At 40.2% G+C, this 18,405-nt stretch overlaps 1 protein-coding gene across 16 annotated transcripts in view; it reads left to right on the top strand.

The window, feature by feature from the left end:
* The first annotated feature begins 634 nt into the window (after nucleotides 1-634).
* Nucleotides 635-18,405, top strand: part of WDSUB1 (WD repeat, sterile alpha motif and U-box domain containing 1) — a 54,259-nt gene continuing 36,488 nt past the window's right edge. For 5 of the 16 annotated variants that reach the window (XR_012517748.1, XM_074399632.1, XM_074399642.1 and 2 more), the window contains exons 1-5: nucleotides 692-761; nucleotides 6,758-7,172; nucleotides 9,301-9,485; nucleotides 13,316-13,408; nucleotides 17,912-18,005. Coding sequence is in view for 15 of the 16 variants with exons in the window: in XM_074399632.1 (XP_074255733.1) it covers nucleotides 6,775-7,172; nucleotides 9,301-9,485; nucleotides 13,316-13,408; nucleotides 17,912-18,005 (770 nt within the window). In the remaining variant the exon portion in view is untranslated. Of the gene's footprint in view, nucleotides 933-2,767; nucleotides 2,835-2,855; nucleotides 4,880-4,899; nucleotides 6,446-6,757; nucleotides 7,173-9,300; nucleotides 9,486-13,315; nucleotides 13,409-17,911; nucleotides 18,006-18,405 lie in introns of those variants that run through there. The other 11 variants (XM_074399641.1, XM_074399643.1, XM_074399634.1 and 8 more) reach the window with 10 other exon arrangements.

Here is an 18,405-nt window from a genome sequence, read left to right on the forward strand (position 1 = left end):
GCAAAGGCTTAAGAAAAGGCATCCGGCGTTCCAGTGAGCTCAGGATACCCACTCAGCGGCAGGGCTGGGGCCGGTGGCAGGCAGCCTGCCCTGGTGAGACCTCTGGGGAAACCCGAGCGCGGAGGCGAGGACAGAAGACGCCAAGACAGGGACCGCCGACGGCGGCCAAACAGTGAAGGCCAATCAGGGAGACCGGCCTCGGAGAACAGAGGCAGTGCAGGGTGGAGAACGAGAGAAAGAGGTAAAAACTTTCAGCAGGGATGGCCGAACTGTCGATGCAATGCAGCTTTAGCAACACAGAAAGAATTGCAACGTTGGGCTCTTTCCAAGTCTGAGCTCACCCTGACTCTACAGTCAGAAGCTGGGTAGGAACTCGCAATCCAGGCGGAAGGGCGCGTAGGCGCCGCCACACTGGCCAGCCCGGGGGCGGGGCCTGTTCCCCGCGTTCTGGGTCTCCGCCGGCGAGAGCACGGCGGGGCCTGGCCTGTTCCCTTTGCTCAGGGTCTCGTTGGGCGGGGCCTGTTCCCTTTGCTCTGGGTCTCGGTGGGCGGGGCCTGTTCCCTTTGCTCAGGGTCTCGGTGGGCGGGGCCTGTTCCCTCCCCTCTGGGTCCCGGCAGGCCTTAGCCAGGCGGGGCCTGTTCCTTTCGCCCTGGGTCTCCGCCTGCGCCCGCCCCCGCCTCCTCATCTGCGCGCCACGTGACCCGCACCGGCTGCGGGCACTTGAGGGCAGGATCCCGCGCGGCCCCGGATGTGAGTCGCGGGTAGGTGAGAGCGGCCGTGCTCACGGCCTGGCTCAGCGGTGGCGGCTGCAGGTGGGGGAGCGACGGGGCTCTGCCGGCGGAGCCTCCTTGCGCGGGGCGTTGAACCCTCCGCCTGCTGGTTTCTAACCGCGCAGTAGGGAACGGCCGGGACCTTGAGTGCAGCGAGGCGCGGTTCGTGCACCCTTGCCCCGGGGCTGTAGCGCGCGTGCCGGCGTCGGGCGGAAGGAAGCCCCCTGCGGGGTGACCTGCCTCCGGGGCCGCCCTCCTTCCTGGGGTTACTCAGCAGAGTCCCGGCCGCTCTCAGAGTGGGGCACATTCCTGGTCCTTTTGTGAGGGGGGTGTAAGTCGCGGGTTTTATTTTGGGAGCGCTGGACACCTTTCGGGTTTGCTTTGGATGAGGTGGAATGCGTGTGTTGACGCTGGCCTGCTGACCTGCGTGCCGGGGGATTCACTGTTCGCGTGACAACCGAGGCCCGGGGGAACGGCCACAGCCCCGGCATGTCCTGGGTAGGCCTGAGAGCCTTTGCAAAACAGACTGTTCAGCTGACGGTGGTCTCTGTGCTTCCCACTGAATGCCCTGAGCTGAGTGCCGCCGCCGAGGGCTGGGAGCCGAAGTTGGTTTGGAAAATCACCTGTGCGCACTTGCTCATTTGGGATTTGCGAGCTCTCCAGAAAGCACCACCTGGTCTTGATTGTTTTCAGAACAACAGTACAGAGATGGTCTACTAGAAATTTTCGTGTTTGTTTTTTTAGGCTTTATTGGAGTTTATGTTCGAAGAAAAGAGGCTAAACTTATCCTAAAAGGATAAGATGAAGATGGGGAAAGGCATGCTAATATGTCTTAATAGTTGTTTGATTGATGGGGTCTTGCTCTGGTGCCCAGGCTAGAGTGCAGTGGTGCAATCACAGCTCACTGCAGGCGTCACCTCAGCCTCCTGAGTAACTGAGACTACAGGTGCTTGCCACCACACTCAGCTAATTCTTTATTTTTATTTTTGTAGAGATGAGGTCTTGCTTTGTTGCCCAGACTGGTCTCAAACTCTTGGGCTCAAGCAATCCTCCCGCCTCAGTCTCTCAGTTCAGACTACAGGTGCTTGCCACCATACCCAGCTAATATTTTTATTTTTGGAGAGATGGGGTCTTGCTTTGTTACCCAGACTGGCCTCAAATTCCTGGGGTCAAGTGTCGGTCTCGGCTTCCCAAAGTGCTGGGACTACAAGTGTGTGCCACTGCCTCCAGACCTTTTTTTTTTTTTGGTAGAGATATTTTCATAAATAAGACTAGGACAAAGGATTATCAATTTTACAAGTCAAGGTTATACCTCTCCCTCTCAGAGCTGATTCTGCTTCACTCTATACCAGTTTTCCTGTCAGATGTGTGTGTGTACATATATGTGTGTGTGTGTGTGTGTGTGTGTGTATATTAGTTTTGGTAGATTTTCTAACCATTTCATATTGCATATGGATTATTTAAAGGCTGGAACTCAATTGGGCTTGAACAAAATAAATATTCAACATATATTTGTTTAAGTATATTAGGTGCCTGACAGTTTTACATGGTGTGGATACAGAAATGAGCAAGATGGCAAAGTATCTACTCCTTTGGAATTTACATCCTAGTCGGGGGAGACAATTTAACAAATATCCGATGCTTGTGGTAATTGCTGTATTGAGAATACAGCGTGATGTGCTAGCCTAGAGAGTGGCTACTTTGGGGAAACCCTCTTTGAGGAGAGACACTGAAATTGAGATATGAATGATAAATAGGATTCCAAGAGCAGAGGGAGGAGCATTTCAGCTCAAGAAAACGGCTTTATGGAGGCAGAAGACTGGCCAAGGAGGCTGGAAGGAAGAGAGGGAGAGTGGCCAGAGTTGAGATCTAAGAAGTGGCAGATAGGAATCAGATTATATAGGGCTTTGTTTGCCGTGGTTAGGAGTTTGATTTTATTCTTTTTTTTTTTTTTTTTTTTTAGAAAGAAAAAATAAGAGAATAAAGAAGAGGAAGAAAGAGGAAGAGGGAGAGAGAATGGGGGTATTACTTTATTGCCCAGGCTAGAATGCAGTCTAAATATGGGTATGCCTATAATTGTCCTTAATAATGGAGACATGAAAGAAAATGAGGGAAGAGAATAACAAACAAGGAGCCAACCAACATTTCGTTTAAACTTCTAAGTTGATAATGATGTGGTACTGATAAGAGTGTATAGTTTGTGTAAAGTGGAGAGTTCTATAAATGTTAATTACGTTTACTTGTTCCAGATCTGAGTTCAAGTCCTGGATATCGTTGTTAATTTTCTGTCTCATTGATCTGTCTAATATTAATGTTGAAGTCTCCCACTATTATTGTGTGGGAGTCTAAGTCTCTTTATAAATCTTTTATGTCTGGGTATTCCTGTATTGGGTGCGTATATATTTAGGATCTTTAACTCTTCTTGTTGTTGCGTTGATTCTTTTATCATTATATAATGTCCTTCTTTGCTTCTTTTGATCTTTGTTGCTTTAAAGACTATTTTATCAGAGGCAAAAATTGTAACTTCTGCTTTTTATTTATTTTTGCTCTCTGGTTGGTAAGTCTCTCTCCATCCCTTGTTTTGAGTCTTTGTGTATCTTTGAATGTGAGATGGGTCTGGATGCAGCATACCGATGGGTTTTAGTTTTTTGTTCGAATTGCCTGTCTGTCTTTGAATTGGGGAATTCAGTCAATTTAAATTTAGAATTAATAATGATATATGTGAGTTTAATACTGCCATTTAATATTAGCTGGCTATTTTGCCCATTAATTGATGTAAATTCTTCACTATATTGATCTTTACTTTTTGGTATTTTTTAGAAAGGCTGATACTGTTTGTTCCTTTCTATGTGTAGTGGTTCTTTCAGAAGCTCTTGTAAAGCAGGCCTGGTGGTGATGAAATCTCTGAGTGCTTGCTTGTTCACAAAAAACTTTATTTTTCCTTCACTTATGAAGCTTAGTTTGGCTGGATGTGAAATTCTTGGTTAAAAGTTCTTTTCTTTGAGGATGTTGAATATTGGTCCCCACTCTCTTCTGGCTTGTAGGGTTTCTGGTGAGAGATCTGCTGTAAGTCTGATAGGCTTCCCTTTGTGGGTACCCTGACCTTTCTCTCTGGCTGCCCTTAGTATTTTCTCCTTCATTTCAACCCTGGTGAATCTGACAATTATGTGCCTTGGAGTTGCTCTTCTTGAGGAATATCTTTGTGGTGTTCTCTGTATTACCTGCAGTTGACTATTATCCTGCCTTACTAAGTAGGGAAAATTTTCCTGAATGATATCCTGAAGCGTATTTTCCAGCTTGGATTCATTCTCTTCGTCACATTCAGGTACACCTATCAAGCGTAGATAGGTCTTTTCACATAGTCCCATATTTCTTGGAGACTTTGCTCGTTCCTTTTTATCCTTTTCTCTAATCTTGTCTTCTAGTTTTTATTTCATTGAGTTGGTCTTCGACCTCTGATATCCTTTCTTCTGCTTGATCAATTCGGCTGTTAAAACTTGTGCATACTTAACGTAGTTCTCATATTGTGTTTTTCAGCTCCATCAATTCACTTATTTTCCTCTCTAAATTTTGTATTCTTGTTGACATTTCATCAAACCTTTTTTCAAAGTTGTTAGTTTCTTTAGATTGTGTTAGAACAAGTTGTTTTAATTCACAGAAGTTTCTTATTATCCACATTTTGAAGCCTGCTTCTATAATTGGAACACACTCGTTCTCCATCAAGCCTTGTTTCGTTGCTGATGAGGAACTGGGATCCCCTGCTAAGGGAGAGGCATTCTGATCTTGGGTATTCTCAGCCTTTTTTGACTGTTTTCTTCCCTTCGTTGTAGATTTATCCATCTGTGGTCTTTATAATTACCGTCTTTGTAATTGGGTTTCCGAGTGGACGTCCAACTTATTGATTCTCAACGCCGAAATCTGAGCAACCCACTGCACCGACTAAATCAGCGGCGTTAAGATTGATGGTGCTTTTCTGACTCTGCACCAAGAACCAATGCTCCGAGGCGCCGGCAAAACCGCCTCGCCGGTCACAAGAGTCGCGGTGGTGACCCGTGGGGCTCCTCCGCTGGGAATCTCCTGGTGCGTGAGCAACAAGAATTCATGTGAAGGTGTGGCGTCCTCTCGTTCTTTGTGTTTTCACTGGGAGCTACAATCCCGAGCTGCTAGTAATCAGCCGTCTTGGATCTCTCTCCATCTGATTTTATTCTTAATTTGTAAATTTGTTCTTGTGTGGTCTGGCTAAGTTCACTTTTTGAGGCTTACTTAAGTTTTATTTTCTTGGTTTCCTTGAGTCATTCAGATGTGGTTCCTCACCTCAAGTCTTTTGTATAATTCTACTCTATCAGACAGGATGACAAACCATAATAGGATAGCTTTCAACATGGCCACTTATAATTTCCAATGAGACTTTTGTGGTTTTTTTTTTTGGAAATAGAATTTCGCTCATGTTGCCCAGACTGGAGTGCAGTGACGCGATCTCGGCTCACTGGAACCTCTGCCTCCCAGGTTCAAGTGATTCTCCTGCCTCAGCCTCCTGAGTAGTTGGGATTACAGGCATGTGCTACCACACCCAGCTACTTTTGTATTTTTAGTGGAATCGGGGGTTTCTCCATTTTGGTCAGGCTGGTCTTGAACTCCTGACGTCAGGTGATCCACCTGCCTCAGCCTCCCAAAGTGCTGGGATTATAGACATGAACCACCACACCTGATGTGTTCTTTTTAAAAGAGCAAATCCTACAGTTTCATTTGAAAGGGGGAGCAGATAGCCTTGTTTTCATCTTGTGGAGGGGGCAGCTAAGATGGTTTATTAATATAGAAAATACTTTTTGAGCTGAGATGAGCAGATCTGGAATGGGATATTGTTGAGAACTCCTTATGAGAATGGCTTTAAAGGCAAAATAAATACCTTAGGTTTTGAAAGCTCAACATCAAATCAGTTTGAAGTTATTTGACAAGGTTCTTTTTGAGGAGTTGTAGAAATTTATTGGCATGGCAATGGTGGTTGTGAGAAGCAGAGGTTATAGTCTTATAGATTCTTTTTTTCTGTTTAAATTGTTCTTATCCCAGATAACAGGTTGTCCTTTAAAAGAGAGCTCCCTTGGCCAGGCAAGGTGGCTCAATGCCTGTAATCCCAGCACTTTGGGAGGCCGAGGTGGGCGGATCACTTGAGGCCAGGAGTTCAAGACCAGCCTGACCAACATGGGGAAATCTCATCTCTACTAAAAATACAAAAAATTAGTGGAACATCATGCGGCATGCCTGTAATCCCAGCTACTGGGGAGTCTGAGGTGGGAGAATCACTTGAACCCGGGAGGCGGAGGTTGCAGTGAGCTGAGAACATACCACTGCACTTGCTTCTGGGCAACAGAGTGAGACCCTGTCTCAAAAAACAAACAAAACAGAGCTCCCAATCCCCAGGGCTGAGGACTGGTACCAATTGTGGCCCGTTAGGAACTGGGCTGCATAGTAAGAGGTGAGGGCACAGGTGAACTCCATGTCTTGTCAGATCAGCTGCTATGTAAGATTTTCTTTTTTTTTTTCTTTTTTCTTTTTGAGATGGTGTCTCGCTCTGTCACCCAAGCTGGAGTGCAGTGGCACAACCTCAGCCCACTGCAACCTCTACCTCCCTTCAGGGGATTCTTCTACTTCAGCCTCCTGAGTAGCTGGGGCTACAGGTATCCACAAACCCTACTGTGAACTGCACATGAGAGGGATCTAGGGTGTGTGCTTCTTATGAAACTAATGCCTCACAATCTGAGGTAGAACTGTTTCATCCTGAAACCATCCCCTATACCCTAGTCCAGGGAAAAGTTGTCTTCTATGAAACTGGTTCCTGCTGCCACAAAGGTTGGGGACCATCGCTTTAAAATGTCGATGTAGAGGGTTTCATTGAGCAAATTTTAAAATGTTGGCCTTTTTATATTGAATCAAATTGCATTTATGTGATTCCTAGAATGAAATAAACTTTATGTGCTTAAAAATTTCAGGCTGTTTTACTTAGAACATGGTGAAACTAATTTACACATTAGCTGATCATGGTGATGACGTCAACTGCTGTGCCTTCTCCTTTTCCCTCTTGGCTACCTGCTCCTTGGACAAAACGATTCGCCTGTACTCGCTAAGTGACTTTACTGAACTGCCGCACTCTCCGTTGAAGTTTCACACCTATGCTGTCCACTGCTGCTGTTTCTCCCCTTCAGGACATATTTTGGCATCGTGTTCAACAGATGGTACTACTGTCCTATGGAATACTGAAAATGGACAGACGTTGGCAGTGATGGAACAGCCTAGTGGCAGCCCTGTGAGGGTTTGCCAGTTTTCCCCAGACTCCACGTGTTTGGCATCAGGGGCAGCTGATGGAACTGTGGTTTTGTGGAATGCACAGTCGTACAGGTTGTATAGGTACAGATATTTAAATTCTTCCTTTTTAATTCTGTTGAGTAGATGAGCTTAAACAAAAAAAGCTGAAAGCAAAATACTTTGATATTCTGCACAGTCCAAGTGATGTGAAAAAAAGAAAAAATATTTTGATGACCCTAGGAAGCCAATAGTTTTCAGGTAGCACAAGGGAAAATAGTTTAACTGGCCTTCTAAAGGTTAAAATCCTAGAGAGATGTTTAATATGATTCTTATAGTAGATTTGCTTAGCTCTGAGAGTTTTACATTTCCAGTCTTCAAATTAAGAGTTAATCTTGTTAGACCTCTATGGATTTTTTTTTTTTTTTACTTTAAGAGTTAAGCAAAGAAAGCAGTAGTTTGAATAAGGTTGAGTAATTTTAGGCTTTATTTTTATCACTTGTGGTTTAAGTGTTTTTTGTTTTTTTTTTTTGAGACAGTTTCTTTCTTGTTGCCCAGGATGGAGTACAATGGAACGATCTCAGCTCACTGCAACATCTGCCTCCTGGGTTCAAGCGATTCTCCTGCCTCAGCCTCCCAAGTAGCTGGGATTACAGGCACCTATCACCATGCCCAGCTAATTTTTTGTATTTTTAGTAGAGATCGGGTTTCACCATGTTGGCCAGGCTGGTCTTGAACTCCTGACCTTAGGTGATCTGCCTGCCACAAGCCTCCCAAAGTGCTGGGATTACAGGTATTAGCCATCGTGCTTGGCCCAAGTGTTTTCAATAATAAAGTAATAGTAGGTAAGACTCACCTAAGAGAAACAGTTATTTCTCTGACTGCAGTTCTTGCTGGGTGAATGACCAAGCCCAGAAGAACGAACCTCAGGCCTGGTGTGGTGGTCATGTGTTATTTATCATTTCTTTAAAAAAAAAAAAAAAAAACCTCATCTGAAAAACTCTTTGGGAAAAAAAATCAATTAATTTACATTGGTAATGTTGTGTTGCAATTTAACAACATTAAAACTATTCACATTTATTTATATTGTGGCAAAATATACATAACAAGAGTTATCATTTTTGTTAGCTAGGCGTGGGTGGCGTGTGCCTGTAGTCCTCACTACTCCAGAGTCTGAGGTGGGAGGATTGTTTGAACCCAGGAGTTTGAGGCTGCAGTGAGCTAGGATTACACTACTGTACTCCAGCCTGAGTGACTGAGTGACCCTGTGTCAAAAAAATAAGTTACCATTTTTACGTTAACACTCTTAGATGACATTAAGTACATTTAAAAAACTGTGTGCTTTTAAGTATTAAAATAGCATAGTGTACTTCCCTAGCCCCCAGCATCTTTCAGAGCACAAATGCCAGTTGGTGACAACTATTGTTCATTTAAGCTTAGGTCTTTGGGTTGAAGCAGGTGATGTGTTTTAAGTGGTGTTAATAAACACTTAGGCCAAATATCTTTTTTATATGCATGAAATCCAGCTGTTGGCTAAGGAACCTTTTTCACTTACCTCATGATGGCTTCTGACTATAGCATAACTATCTCTAAAGTATGTAATTAATTGTGTATAAATGACAGATACCTTGCTGGATGGGACAGTGTATTAATTGTTGGGTTTTTAATAGCTTATTTTTCCTAATTGAGCAAATACTGGTATCTTCAGCACAGTGCCTGTCTTCCTAACGTAATTTTAACTCGTTCCCTGCATTTTCCTTTCATAAATAATTTATATGTGAAGACTTCACTGTTGCTTCTGGGTAATTTTAATACAGACATTGAAAGTACTTTTGACTCCAGTAATATGTTTTCCAATAAAAATAGTTTTATCTTACCTTTTGAAAAAACACATGGCTTTGGTCGATGTTGCTTGCCATTGCTTTTCTGGTTAAGTTTATACTGATTTGCCCTGTGGAAAAATATGAAGATACATAGACTTTATAATTTAGGCTTGAACTTACTAGTTAAAATGTTGAAGGGAGGATGTTTAAATCCTCCCTTGCTTTTACACAGTGTATCTCAGTTTATAGCGTATAAATGATATTTTATTTCTGTAGGCATCAATTTTCCTTTCTCTCTAGTTCTGTGATAGCCATTTATTCTCTTGACTGTATCAAGCTGCTGTAAGAGACTGTGGTATAAAGTGAAGGATACTCTGAAATGAAAACCCAGTTTTTTGCTTTTATTTCAGATGTGGTAGTGTTAAAGATGGCTCCTTGGTGGCCTGTGCATTTTCTCCTAATGGAAGCTTCTTTGTCACTGGCTCCTCATGTGGTGATTTAACAGTGTGGGATGATAAAATGAGGTGTCTGCATAGTGAAAAAGCACATGATCTTGGAATTACCTGCTGCGATTTTTCTTCACAGCCAGTTTCTGGTTGGTTATTTTATTCTTTTAAGCACTAGAAATTCCTATTTGTAATTTGTGCTATGTATGACTTTTCATTCTTGTATTTTTATGTTGTCATTAGTAAAGTGAGGAGCCCTCTTAATTTATTCCTGTAAAGGAATTATCCTTCTCTCTCTTTTGACCAAAATGAAATAATAAAAAAACAGATGAGAAAAATCACCTTTAAAAAAATTTTTATTTTGGGGTCTCTGAGTTTCCTGCAAGAAAATTACATTCTTTATTATATGCAGGGGGAATCTGTTGTGATTTTTATGTGACTGAAATTGGAACAACAGATTCAGATTCCTTGGATATGGCACTTTGGAGGATCTAACCCTATTGGTATAATTGCAATAAAAAATAACTATATTGATATTTAAATTGAAATGTAAACTTCAAAAATTGGAAATAGAAGCTATGTTTTCCATTTACTAATTTAATCTTCCAAAAGCAAAATGTATAAAATAAGATGTTTGCCAACACAATTTTTTAGAAGGAAACAAAACTCCTGAATATAGTCTCTTGGTTTTAAATAGGTACAGTGAATTGAAAGTTTTTTCTTTAAAATTTTCATTTTCCATATTAGGATGGGAGTTCTGTAGCTTTTGTCCTCTGAATTCTTGTTACCAGACCCATTTTATCCATAGCAACATAATGCAAGCCACTTAGGAAAATTTAAAATGTTCTGGTAGTAGATGAAACTAAGTTTAATAATATATCACAGCATATCTGTAATGTAATTTCAATAATTGATAATAAAAATTAAGATATTTTATCTTTTGTACTAAGTCTTTGAAGTCTGGTGTGTATATTATAGATAGCACATTTCAATTTGGACTAGCTGCATTTCAAGTCTTTGGTCCACATGTGGCTAGTCAGTGCCTCATTGGACAAAACAGGTCCAGAGAGTAGACAGGATGGTTTTGGTATTCCCCCCTTTTCAGGCCCCTCAATGGCTTAAGGTATGGTTAAGATAAGATCCCAAATCCCAAAAGCAAAACATCTTCTGCTTCCTCCTAAGCTCTTGGCCTCATGCATTTTTTTTTTTTTTTCCGCATTGACCTTTTTTCATTCCTGGAATGTTTCTAAGATATTTCCACTTGTTGTACGTGCAGACCCTTTACTTGGTTTGCTGTTATATCCTTTAGAATTTGGCTGAAAAATCACTAAAGATGAGCCTCTCCTGGTCTTAACCCCTGCACTTAGTCTGTATAATTTTGATAAGATCTTTTATTTGCATACTTTATTTTTCTTTTACAGTACTAAGTATCAGAATTTTTAATTATATATTTATATGGATAATATTGAATGGTGTTTTTCCTATTAGCTTGTAAGCTCCAGGCAGGCAGAGCCTGGGTCTCTTTTCTTCACCGTGCCTAATACAAAGTAGGCCTTGATGTGTAGATTGAGTAAGATTCCTTTTAATGATTTGCTGAAATAATAGATTTTCTTTTCATAAACCCATTCTTATGTTGAACTCCCTTCCTAATTTAATTAAGGCAATTATTCTTTTAATATATTGTTCTGTGCTATTTTATTCAAAAAACAGCTTGTTACAAGCCATTGCTTCCATTTCTGTATTACCTTCTCCACATCTTGTAGGCACTCAATGAATCTGGTGAATTATATAAGTGTGAAGAGATCCAGGTTCCTTTTTTGGTTCTAAATGATCTGAAGATAGATTTCCAATGAAAATACTGTTACATTAGTTAATATTAGAATAAAAATAAGGGTTTTTTTTGTCCTGCGTTTAGAAAGATTGGCAGCTTATGGGATCAGGAGAGGCTCACTAAACCAGGCAGAAAATTCTAGTTGAGGTTCTAAAATGATATCCACATTCTCACCCTGCCTTTAGAACATATTACACACTTCTCTTGGTATAATTTTAATCTGTGTGCCTTCTTTAGTTTCTTTAGTGTTTCTGTTGAAATATATATTAACCTTATGAGTAAATTCCCTGAAACAAATCGATATATGCTTAAAGGTGATTATTGTAAGAATTTGTAGGAACAACTGTATTTATTTAGAAGATAAAATATATAACCTAAATTTGTTTAATTTGGTATCTGTTAATATCTGTAAATACTTATGACATATTGACTCATCTTGTGACATTTTGCTGAAATAAGGAAAAATAATCCTGTTGGCACCTGAGAAGAAATGATCAGTTCTCTCCAGTTTTTAAGTGATAAAATGTGGGTTAGATTATTATCATAATTTAAATGTTTTTCATGAAGAAAAATATGTTTCTAAATATTATATTTAGATATTGAACATAGGCACATTTTTAAGCTGTATGCTTTGTCTTCGCTGAATTTTCACTACTTAACAGAACTTCAGAATTCAAAGGATTATTTAGTTAAGGAACAATGAAAAAATAGGTTTGCTAATCAGGTCTAATACCTAAATATTTTGCTCTCAGCCATTTCTTGAATAAAATATTTTGCCTTAAAAAGACAATGATTATCAGGAATTGCTTGTATCCCTCAACATCTCTCTTAGAACGGATACATTTTGGGTAAACCTATGCTGCAAAATAAATACATGCTATTGAAATATGGAAGTCCCATGGAGTTAGAAAAGTTTTCAGTGAAATGGAATTTAATTTGTTGTTTGCTAATAAATTGTTTCTACTTCTAAAGAGGAAGAGAGTTTATAGAAAAAAATTTACATGCCTAGGTGTATACATTTGTTAAATTTTATATACTGAACATTTGTTAAGCCAGAGTGCCATTTTAAGATGGATATTAGATTTCTGTTTTGGAGACAGGGTCTTGCTTTGTCATCCGGGCTGGAGCGCAGTGGTGTGATCATAGCTCACTGCACTGCAGCCTCAAACTCCTGGGCTCAAGGGGATCCCCTGCCTCCGCCTCCTAAGTAGCTACAATTACAGGTGTGTGCTACCACACCTGGCTAATTGAAAAAAAATTTTCTAGAGAAAGTGTCTTCATATTTCCCAGGCTGGTCTCAAACTCCTGGCCTCAGCCTCCCAAAATGCTGAGATTACAGACTTTAGCCACCATACCCAGCCTCGGTTTCTTAATTGTGCTTTACTGTGTATGAGTGCCAAAACTTACTTGATGAAACTATGTGTAATATTAGGTGCAACTTGTGTAAAATTGCATTGATGATATCAATATTTCCATTATCCAAAATTGTTTACAAACTTAATCTAGTAGATGTATAATAATAAACAAAAATTAAGTCAGTGTGAAGTAATAGGACTTTCGTGACACCACTTAACTGATTACTTTCCCTAAATAGTATAATATTTTAACCAAATGGAGTGAATTGATGTTTCTTTTTTAATAACTATAATTCTAGCCTTTGCCTTGATTAAATAAAATGGAAAAAAAATTCCCATTATTATTCCATGTGAACTATGGACCAGGCTTTTGAGAATTGACATGACCTTAAAGAAGGTTGGGAATGATTAAACAGTTAACACTCTTATTGTAACTGACTTTTCTTCCCAATTTTTCCCATGAATCCTAGCCTCATAGACTCTAAAATTGAGTTAGAAGATGCTCTGTTTAGTGCTCAATATTGGTTCTTGCAGCCTTGAATTATATTCTTTGGGAAAGGTAAATAAAAGGTATTTTATTATAGCAACTTGTGGACTAAAGTTATAATCCTGTATAGTAGCTAGTTTAAAAGAAATTCTTTAACCAACATTTTGTTAAATGGTATAAGTTAACTAATAACTTGTGAACATGGTTTAAATGAGTAGAATTAACAGATCTCAGTATAAGAAATGGAATTTTTTTGCAGTTTAAGTAATTCACAAATTCTCTGTATTTATTTTTAACAAATTTTAGATGGAGAACAAGGTCTTCAGTTTTTTCGATTGGCATCATGTGGTCAGGATTGTCACGTCAAAGTCTGGGTTGTTTCTTTTACCCATATCTTTGGTATGTATGCAAAGTAGCACATCTCTGAAATTATTTGTGATTTGGTTAAAATTTCTATTTTATCTTTTTACATAACCCTGGGTATCTAAAAGTGAGTATAACAATATGGTTTAAGAAACTTTGAATCAGGCCGGGCGCGGTGACTCAAGCCTGTAATCCCAGCACTTTGGGAGGCCGAGGCGAGTGGATCATGAGGTCAAGAGATTGAGACCATCCGTCAACATGGTGAAACCCTGTCTCTACTAAAAATACAAAAAATTAGCTGGGCATGGTGGCACGTGCCTGTAATCCCAGCTACTCAGGAGGCTGAGGCAGGAGAATTGCCTGAACCCAGGCGGCGGAGGTTGCGGTGAGCCGAGATGGCGCCATTGCACTCCAGCCTGGGTAACGAGAGTGAAACTCCGTCTCAAAAAAAAAAAAACGAAAGAAACTTTGAATCAAAGTAACACACATGATTTAAAAATCAGATGCTCATTGCAGTTCACGACCTCACCTGTACCACTGCCATTCACATTTCTGCATAGCAGTAGTGACCACTTTGCACTTGGTTTCAACCCCTTTGGTCGTTTTCACAGTTTGTTGTTTATATCACATTTTAAAAAAAAATTTATTCACTGTAGTTACTGCTTTTTGATAGTGTGTGGGTCTTTTTCCATCCATTGTACTATTCCGTCAGGTGAGCCTTTCAGTCAGAAAGCTTATTTTGTGCGGTTTTGGAATATTCTGTTATTTCTTTAATAATTCCTTCTCTGTTTTTCTCTCTTTTCACAACTTCCATTAATTGAGTGTTGGACCTCCGTGTCCCCGCCAGATTTCTCTCTTTTCTTGTACTTTAGGGAAAAATTTGTCTGCTTTTTCTCTTAACCTTTTTTTGAATCTTTTATCTCAACTGTATTTTCAGATTCCAAAAGCTCACCATCCTCTCTGTTTCCTTTTTGTAGCGTCTTTTATGAATGTAAGATCTCAGAACGCTGAGGTTGTCATTTAGGAGTTTTTTGCTTAAGTTCCCTTCTGTTTTCTGATCTGTTTGCAAATGGGCCCCCTTTTTGTTTAGTATTCTGTTTGCATTTAAGAATTAGACTTTAATGTTTAGAAGCTCTGTGCACAGGGATGGTTTGTTATTGCTGGCTTCCCTTTAGGATGAGGAGGTGGGTGGTTGGCCCTTCTAGGTGAGGGTTTGGGGACTTAGGGAGTGGATACTCTGTCACCCTAGAGCTTCCCAGGCAGTTAGGTTTTTTTTTGAAAAGTTTCACCGGGGATAAGTGATTGGCTTTTGTGCAGCATACTAAGGGTGAAATTGGGGAGGGACTGGAGGTGCACACTGAATGGTCTATATATAGTCAGTCAGTTCATTATTCTCTTTTCAGGTCTATGTCTGTGTCATTCTAATTTTCCTTTTTCCTGGCTATTGGTATTCTGGAACCTTCAGGTATTTTCTTCCTCCCCACCCCAACTCCTCTCCCTGATCTTTCCCTGGCTAATTTAAAAATGTTTTTTTTAGAGATAGAATCAAAGTTTGTTGCTCAGGATGGTCTCCAACTCCTGGCCTCAAGTGATCCTCTCACCTTGGTCTCCCAAAGTGGTAGGATTACAGGTGTGAACCACTGTGCTTTGCCAGTCTTGGGATGTTTTCTAGGGCAGAATAACTTTCTTCTTGGCTCTACCCCCGTCTCTTTGCACTGTGGGCTGTTATTCCTTTATACTTCCTCATGAATCTGTTTTCTGCCTTCCCAAAGTTGATTTCAGTTTCTGGTTTGCCGATGCCCCTCTTCCCACTCTCTTTTCCAGTATACATTTCTGTCTTTATTAATTCTGTCATTGACGCTTTCGTGGGGAATCTGAGATTTTGTGATCATCTTGATTGATTCAGGAGCCTCAAAATATTATTTGTTACCCAATAAGCTTCAGTTAAATCATAAATGACATTTTTGTTATTCATAATTATGCTAGTGTATAGTGTATAGACAGGAGCCTTTTATCAGGAAATATATTCCTTTTTTGATGGAAATGTAGTTATTTATTGCCTATTAGGTTACATTTAGTAGTTATTTTAACATCTGACATACTGTGAGGATGAGAGTTTACTTCTGTGGTTGATCCTACCTCTTCTGCTTGTTTTCTTTTACCAGAAATAAAATTCTGATAAGAAACTGTAAGTACATGCGTTTGTGTGGGAGTTCTAAAAACAATGTATCTTTAATAATTGTTCTAAAGTAAAGCGTTTCACATGTTTACCAGAAAATATTTTGACAGTGACTTTTTAACAAAAACATACATGACAGTTGATAAATGGTGCGGTTAAAATCTTTTCATAAGGCTGGGCGTAGTGGTTCACACCTGTAATCCCAGCACTTTGGGAGGCTGAGGCAGGAGGATCACTTGAGGTCAGGAGTTCAATACCAGCCTGGCCAACATGGTGAAACCCTGTCTTAACAAAAATACAAAAATTAGCCAGGTGTGGTTATGTACACCTGTATTCCTAGCTACTCGGGAGGCTGAGGCAGGAGAATTGCTTGAACCCAGGAGGCAGAGGTTGCAGTGAGCTGAGATTGCACCACTGCACTCCAGCCTGGGTGACAGAGCAAGACTCTATCTCAAAAAAATAATGATAAAAATAAAACCTTTTCATAAAGCATTTATCACCATTTGTACCTTATCATTTGCTTATTTGTAGAGAGAGGAGTGGAGAGACATATGGGTCTTATAACTTGAGGACATAACCTAGTCTTATGGTTGTATTAACGTTTTATAGTGTTAATTTGGTTTGCAACTTAGTATGCTTGCTTTGTTTGATTAATGGTGCCTACTTATTGCTCTGTTCCCAGTTAGAATTAAAGCCTTTTGAAGTTCATCATTATATTTCTAGCACTTAGCACAGTGCCTTTAGTGTGTGTCTCTGCTTTCCCAGATAAAAATATATATTTTTTCCTGTTTTGAGCTTCAAACTTTTACTTAGATTACCTTTTTCTTTAGCTAAATGCTTATTATTCTCACTAAGACATTTAACACTTCAAAAAGGGTTTTATTGTGTCTGACGTAGTTATAAATTTCACTTGTGTATTTCCTTTTCCTTCCCCCAACTGCTGCCAATTTCTTGATATTTATTTTTATAGGTTGTCACCAAAATATATTGAATTCCCTCAGTTTACTTTTAAAATAGTTGTGATATTTATGCTTAGTAATTCTAAAAGCATAAAAAGGATTTTAGTGTTATACTTTGTAGGAGTGTTATATTTTATAAAGATAATATTGGAATTACAGGATGTGTAAATTACCATTGATTATTTTTATTTATAGAATGAGAAAATATTTTAAATGCCAGATTTTTAAAAATGTAAGCATTTTTTAAAAGTCTTTTGGGCAATTGGCATATTTTGTTTTTATGAGACACTAAAACTGTGGTCTAGTTTGAATGTTTAAAACTTTTCGTAGTATGAAATTACCCCACCTAGCCTTTGTTGAGCTCATTTTTTAAATCCATTACCGAGCTTTTGATATGTGAGACAGAGTACAAACGCAGGAAGCCATGTTTGCTCCTTTCTGCTTGCCAGCATAATTTCACAAAGCCCTGACTCTGTGATAACAGAGCTCTCCAGAAGAATGCCTGAAAGACAAAAGAGGTGAGCACACAGTCCCCCACGTCTCTTGCCTGAGTCACTACATTCCTTAAAAGATAAATGAACCCAGTCTTGCCTCTTTTTACCTAAGATAATGTCTAATGGCGCCAGTGATAACGCTTCTGCAATCTGTAACCAAATGTATGCTTACAGTGAACCTTGATGTGATTCTGCTTTAATGTAACTTCTGTTTGATGTGATTTTACACATACTAAACCTCCACCACCTGTATATAAGCAGTGGGCTGAAACACCGCTTTGAAATGGTCTCAGGGACCGGGCGCGGTGGCTCAAGCCTGTAATCCCAGCACTTTGGGAGGCCGAGGCGGGTGGATCACGAGGTCAAGAGATCGAGACCATCCTGGTCAACATTGTGAAACCCCGTCTCTACGAAAAATACAAAAAATTAGCTGGGCATGTTGGCGTGTGCCTGTAATCCCAGCTACTCAGGAGGCTGAGGCAGGAGAAGTGGCTGAATCCAGGAGGCGGAGGTTGCGGTGAGCCGAGATCGCGCCATTGCACTCCAGCCTGGGTAACAAGAGTGAAACTCCGTCTCAAAAAAAAAAAAAGAAAAAGAAAAAGAAATGGTCTCACAGACTGCCCTGTAGCTCTCAGGCCATAGGCCTTAGTTTATAGTCTTCAGTAAGACTTCTGAGTAAAACCACTTTAATTCTTTAAAAGCTTGACTTTTTTCTTTAGTCAACAGAAACCAGTTAATCACACTGCATCCCATTTATTTCCTTATAGATATCTGAGCATGAGGGTTTTTAATTTTTGTGTCCTTTAGGCACTCAAAGATTATTGAATACATAAGTGAAATGGTGTTGACTTAAAGTCAATTCTAAGCATGGTCAGCTTGCTATTCTCTGTTACCTTGTTATTTGCAGGTTTTGAATTAAAATATAAAAGTACGCTGAGTGGGCACTGTGCTCCTGTTCTGGCTTGTGCTTTTTCCCATGATGGGCAGATGCTAGTCTCTGGGTAAGCTGGTTTAATTTTCCTAAACCATTTTTATATAAAATTGAAAAGACGTTCGGAAAAGTATGTGAAACCTCAACGAATAGCTTGATGAACCACCACAAAGGTCAAGAAGTAGAACTTTGTTGGTTCTGCCCTAGAAGCCCTCCCCAAGTGCCCCTTTTTGGTGAGAGTGTGTTAGGTCATATGCGCTACTGCTTTTTTCTTTAAAACTGACCTGCCGGGCGCAGTGGCTCAAGCCTGTAATCCCAGCACTTTGGGAAGCCAAGGCGGGTGGATCACGAGGTCGAGAGATCGAGACCATCCTGGTCAACATGGTGAAACCCCATCTCTACTAAAAGTGCAAAAAATTAGCTGGACATGGTGGCACGTGCCTGTAATCGCAGCTACTTAGGAGGCTGAG

The sequence above is a fragment of the Saimiri boliviensis genome, chromosome 5 (assembly GCF_048565385.1).
Source record: "Saimiri boliviensis isolate mSaiBol1 chromosome 5, mSaiBol1.pri, whole genome shotgun sequence".
In the NCBI taxonomy this organism is placed as follows: domain Eukaryota; kingdom Metazoa; phylum Chordata; class Mammalia; order Primates; family Cebidae; genus Saimiri; species Saimiri boliviensis.